At 45.6% G+C, this 6,019-nt stretch overlaps 1 protein-coding gene and 1 long non-coding RNA gene across 3 annotated transcripts in view; both read left to right on the top strand.

Annotated features, from left to right (window-relative positions):
• The window catches only part of LOC310832731, a 150,634-nt gene that overhangs the window by 91,408 nt on the left and 53,207 nt on the right, over positions 1-6,019 (top strand). The gene's annotated exons all lie outside the window — the stretch shown is intronic.
• The window catches only part of MYBBP1A (MYB binding protein 1a), a 55,623-nt gene continuing 53,207 nt past the window's right edge, over positions 3,604-6,019 (top strand). For both annotated transcript variants that reach the window (XR_014558320.1, XM_083714335.1), the window contains exons 1-2: positions 3,604-3,872; positions 5,700-5,798. Coding sequence is in view for 1 of the 2 variants with exons in the window: in XM_083714335.1 (XP_083570461.1) it covers positions 3,678-3,872; positions 5,700-5,798 (294 nt within the window). In the remaining variant the exon portion in view is untranslated. The remainder of the gene's footprint in view (positions 3,873-5,699; positions 5,799-6,019) is intronic.

Genomic DNA, 6,019 nt, shown 5'->3' with positions numbered 1-6,019 from the left:
CCCGGAGGTGCCTGACTGGAAAGTGAAGTGTTGGGGGGGGGGGGAGAGAGGGAGGAGGAGAGGTTTCAAAATGACCCAGCCCTAGCAGGCGGAAGAGCCGCATGTGGGGATTGGGAGTGATGGAGGATTAAAAGGTTCCCTCCTGCTACCTGAGGCGAGAAGTGGGAGGCAGTGTAGCTAGCTTCCCTCTCTGACCTGCTGGGAGGTGCAGAGAAGTGCTTTGCCATCCCATGCGTGAAATCCTAGCCTTGCAGCGCTGGCATTTCCAGCTTACAGTGGTACCTCGGGTTAAATACTTAATTCGTTCTGGAGGTCCGTTCTTAACCTGAAACTGTTCTTAACCTGAAGCACCACTTTAGCTAATGGGGCCTCCCACTGCCGCTGCGCCGCCGGAGCACGATTTCTGTTCTCATCCTGAAGCAAAGTTCTTAACCTGCAGCACTATTTCTGGGTTAGCGGAGTCTGTAACCTGAAGCGTCTGTAACCTGAAACGTCTGTAACCCGAGGTACCACTGTATAACCATTCCTCTGAATGCCAGCTGCTGGGAATCGCAGGAGGGCAGACCCCCCAGGAGTCTGGTTGGCACAATGAACATATGTTGACATCTGCCTCTCTCTCGGGAGACAATGGAAGAGTGCACCTTCGTGGCTAAAGCCAAAATGTTGGAGAGTCACAGAGCCTGCTGTGGCTGTAGAGACCAAAAATGGGAGAGACATGTTTTGTTGCAGCTGGGGCAGAGGAAGGCGTCCAGTTGGGCTGCTGCAGGTGCACCACGGTGTTTCTTCTCTGCGCGCTCCTCTCAGCAGTCGGTCCTCGGGTCACTGCTGTGGATACACAACCTGACTGTCTCCAGGCGCTGCAGTCGTCTGCAAGGGATTCAGACAGGCGGGGTTGAGGTTGCCAGCCTTTATGTCTCATTTGTAACACAGAGTTGGTCTGCCAGGGGTGCCTGAAGACAGCTCCGCATACAGCATGTCTATAGGAATCCTGTCATCTTCCATGCTGTGTACATGACCAAGCCAGCATAGATGTCGCTGAGACAGGACTGTGAACATGCTGGGGATGTGGACTTGGGAGAGCACATCTTTGTTTGAGACTCTGTCCTGCCATGTGGTGCCCAAAATCTTCCTGACGCCGTACATTGAAGCGGCACTCCTGGTGGGTGTAAGCTGCCCACAACTCACTTCCATAATGTTGTGCTATCTGTCTGTCTTCCACCTTTGTCTCCAACAATCTCAGGCTAGTGCATTTGGTTTTCCTCCTTCATCATTTTAGCCTCAAAACAACCCTGTGAGGTAGGTTAGGCTGAGAGGCAGCAACTGCCTCCCCTCAAATCAGTCAGTGAGCTTCTTAGTAGGGATTTCAAGCCTGGACTCCCAGGTCCTAGTCAGATGCTCTAACCACTACACAACATGACTAGATGAGCCATTGGCTTGATCCAGCAGGGATCGTTTTATGTTCTTAATAATTACAAGAAGGTTAATAGACAAGAAGGTATTTGTTTCATGAATTATCCCCAGATTTAATTTATGGGAGGAAGGCCCATAGAATTCAAGTGGGCTGACTTCTAAACAGACATGCACAGGATTCACTGCGTATTCTTGTAAACACCACTCCATGCTGTTTTGTTTCTCTTTAAAACCAATGAGGAAATAATTAAAATATATAAAATAAAATAATTAAAAAGCAAACAGGCAGAGAAGGGAAGGGAAGCACCCGCTAAAGTAGAAAAATCACTAATCACCAGCTAACTGTAAAAAACGTTTTTTCTTTAACTGTCTGCTTAAACCTAGAATTGTTTCCAGCAGACATCTAAAAGTTAATATTGAGGATGGTTTGCTGAATCTCTGTCAGAGACCATTCCACAAGACTGAGCTGATGAAAATGAAGGCTCGGTTTATATACCGCACATATATCACGTGCACATCTAAAAGATTTTTAATCACTTAGATAAGATCAATAACAAACAAGACAGTCCCTGCCCACAGGCTTATAATAGAAAAGACACAACACAGAAGAAAAAAGGGATGGGGAGGGCAGAGAAAAAGAAGCAAATTCATCACACTGTCTTATGCAGGTTTATTGGTAACAATTGGTATTATTGTCAGGGGGGTAATAACATTAAAAAAGGCTTTTATTTCTAAATATCAGGCTATTGTTTGTTCCACATTATGACATTTTCACTTAAAGCTAAAAACTAACCAAGAATTCCAAACAGTAGCATTATCTCACAGGGGGCATTTAGACATTGTTGTCCTCATTAATACATAAAATAACTTTTTGCCACATAGTTGAAAATTAATATTTGTTTTGTTTTGGTATAACTTAATATTTGGATTAATTCTTCAGCAGCAACTACGGAGATATGGAGACCACAAATCCTCATTTAATCCATCTATATACTGTTGCATGCCATCCCAATCTCCAAGCGGTGCAAAATTCCAGGGGTTCCAGGCGCCTACCCAGGGTTCCGTTTTCTTGGAATGGTGGGATGGCGGAGACCGTGGTGTCTTTCTGATATATGGTTTATTTACACATATATACGAGCTGAGCCTACGATGGAGGGCTCACAGCATTAGCCCCCAAGAGGATCTTGCTTCTCCCATAGTCACACAGCTTTCGATTCCACCATAAATCAGGCATGTTTCTGTCCTCAGCTACCCAAGCCTGCAGCCTTGCTTTGAGCTCTCACACACAACAACCATTTTGCCTCTGGCACAGAGCCACCCATACTTTAGGAACCATTGTGGCCCTTGGCTGGCTAATTCAGCAATTGAATCCCTGCTGGATCCATGAATTTGAAGAGACTCAGGCAAAAAGCCTACCCCCCACAAAAAACCCTCACAGCCACACTTTCCATTTTCTTGCAATAACCATCCCATCCCGGCAGCTGATAGTGTACGTGAGCTCAACCCTTTCTCCAAACCGTTTCCATTTGCCCAGCAGACAGTGGTCTGGGACGACAGGAAATATGCAAAGCCACTAGTTCCTCATCACTGAATTTTGCGCCCTGGGCAAGTCTAACCATTTGCAACACTCCCAATTGCTAAATCCAGTTTTCCAAAACAAAGTATTGTAGGAAAGCACAACACTTGAAACTGCAAAGTTCATTGCAAGAATAAAGAACGCAACGACGTTTGATTGCCTTGAAGGCAGCCCTGTTCAGGGAAGTTTTTAATATGTGACATTTTAGTGTATTTTTCATCTCTGTTGGAAGCCGCCCAGAGTGGCTGGGTACAAATAAATTATTATTATTATTATTATTATTATTATTATTATTATTATTATTATTTCTCAAAATACGTCTTGGCACACGAATCCTTTGCAATAATGTGAATCTATAGAAATCAGTGCCCCGCAAAAGTCAGTGCTGCACCTTTCTGTGGTCTGCGCCTCAGGCGGCTGATAGCATCCGCCTTAGGCGAGCAAACGCGCCACCAAAAAACCCCCCAAAAGAGCTCACATCCCAGGCAGGGATTGATGCGCATGCAGAGTCTGGCGTTTCCACGTGGGGCAGGCAAGGGCGTTGTGCAAAGGAGGAAGCCAAAGAAAGCCAAACCCCGGCAGGGAGGCTCCTATCCAGCCTCTGCTTTCCTTAACCCGGAAGGGGAGGTTCTCACGTGCGCCTCTGCATCCCCTCCTTCCACGTGCGTCTTTTGGCTGCGCTGCCTCCAGCATGGCCGGGGATGGCAGCGGTAGCGGCAACCCCGGCGATGAAGCTCTCGCCGCGGCCCCCATCTCCCACCCGGGCCGGCTCCTGGGCCAGAACCGGCAGTTTTTGGATTTCTTCTGGGATATCGCCAAGCCCCAGCAGGAGACGCGCTTGAAGGCGACGGAGGATCTGCTGCGCTACTTGCGAGAGAACCAGAAAGTAAGAGAGACGGTGGAAAGTTAATATAACCTTCTTGCAAACGCCGCGCTTCTCCCTCTGGGTTAAAGGGGCGGCTGGTAATGATAATGATAATAAAATATATGCCAGCCATCTAACTGGGTTTCCGCAGCCACTCAGGGCGGCTTCCAAGGAATTAAAACATCAAACACAGTATAACCAGTGGCGTAGCGTGGGTTGTCAGCACCCGGGGCAAGGCAAGTAATGTACGCCCTCTAACCCATGGATTTGCGCCCCCTAACCCGTGGATTTGCGCCCCCTAACCCTAACCCCAGGTGTTGCGCCCGGTGCGGCCGGCCCCCCCTGCACCCCCCACGCTACGCCACTGAGTATAACATCAAACATTAAAAATACAAAACATTAAAAATATTAAAGTCGCGTCTCTCCCCCTCTCACCTACCCCCCAAAGTATGTGTTTGGAAGTATTGATATTATATACAGTATTCCAGCCATAGGAGTCCCTTTGAAACGGATTTTGTCCCGCTGATTTCAGTAGGTCTTCTCTGACTATGGCTCAGTACAGCTGATTGTTTTTAAATTTTATTTTAATACCAAAAAGGATATCTAAAGTTTTATAGCACCTGGACAAATAAAGACAGTCCCTACCTTCAGGTTTGCAGTGTTAACAGACAAGATACAAAAGGAAAAGGACTAGGGAGGGAGGAGACCAGGTTGGTCTCTCTCTCTTCCCATGGTGAGACACTGGGTGCAGCTGCCCAGTGGGTCCTCTGGCCGAAAGCAGTCCCAATATAATGATGCCATCACATTAACTTTTCTGTAGCGTTCTCACATTCTGCATTTGGTGAAATTCACCTTTGGGTGTTTGTGGGCAGTAGTTTTCAGGGAAGTGCAGTCACCAAAGTTGGCCCTGCAAATTTCTTTCCCTGAAAAACCAGCTGCTTTGCAGGGGCTTGGATCCTTGGGGCGCCTTCCAACGCTACGGTTCTTTGATTCTATGTACAAAGCCCCACAAAACCTATTGGTAGCAGCTTTGCATACCTATTTCATTAGGGAAAGTGGCTTACACATTTTATAATAAATAATTTGCTGCATGCAAACTGGAAAAAAACACCATACTGTGTTTTCAGTTGATTTTACCATGTTATGTCTGTGAGAAACATATACCGTATTTTTTGTTCTATAGGACTCACTTTTTCCCTCCTAAAAGTAAGGGGAAATGTGTGTGCGTCTTATGGAGCGAATGCAGGCTGCACAGCTATCCCAGAAGCCAGAACAGCAAGAGGGATTGCTGCTTTCACTGCGCAGCGATCCTTCTTGCTGTTCTGGCTTCTGAGATTCAGAATTTTTTTTTCTTGTTTTACTCCTCCAAAAACTAGGTGCATCTTGTGGTCTGGTGCATCTTATAGAGCGAAAAATATGGTAGTTAGCAAGCCTATACTCACAGAGAGACATTTGATGCTGGAATTGCACTTTAAACATGCTCAGAGGTGGTTTTCACCTCTATTGTTTCCAGGTATTTGAACAAGGGAGTTGTGGATTAGAAAAAAGCAAGCCCTGGAACTGAATGGATGATACTGGGGGTGGCAAAGGGCATTTTCAGAAGAAGGCTGATGGGGTTGGCCTACTTCGGAAGGTTGTTGTTAGGATTATGAATGTGGAATTTAAGAGGTTTTAGGTAAACTGATTCTTTTTTTTAAAAAAAACTTTGATCACTGTAAAAGCCGCTCTGAATTAAGCAGAACAATATTTTTTTTACAGAAGCTATTTTCAAGGAAAATAAACATTACTGTATTTTGGTTTGCAGGGTAGTAAAAAAACCCACCTGAACTTCTGAATATTTTATTTTAGGACGATGAGCAACTGAAATACAGCTTGAAGCGCCTGATTGATGGATTGGGAGCAACACGCGAAGCGGCCCGTCCAGGATTCAGTTTGGCTTTGGCTCAGGTTGGTGTTCCTCAGTGGAGTGTGTTTGGGTTTTCTTGCTTTTAAGTTTTTTTGAAAAAGCAAACATTAAAATAATTCCTTTTTATTTTATTAGAAGTTTATTAGAAGTTATGTAGAAGTTTTTATTATTAAAAAAAAACAACAACCATAAACCCAACCCCCTGATGTTGTTAGACTACAACTCCCATCAGCCACAGCCACAGTCCCAGTGGCATCCCGTT

This window comes from Podarcis gaigeae, assembly GCF_964106915.1.
Source record: "Podarcis gaigeae genome assembly, chromosome: 15".
Lineage (NCBI taxonomy): Eukaryota > Metazoa > Chordata > Lepidosauria > Squamata > Lacertidae > Podarcis > Podarcis gaigeae.
Note: the sequence above shows the minus strand (reverse complement) of the source record. Positions and strands in the feature narration are given on the sequence as shown.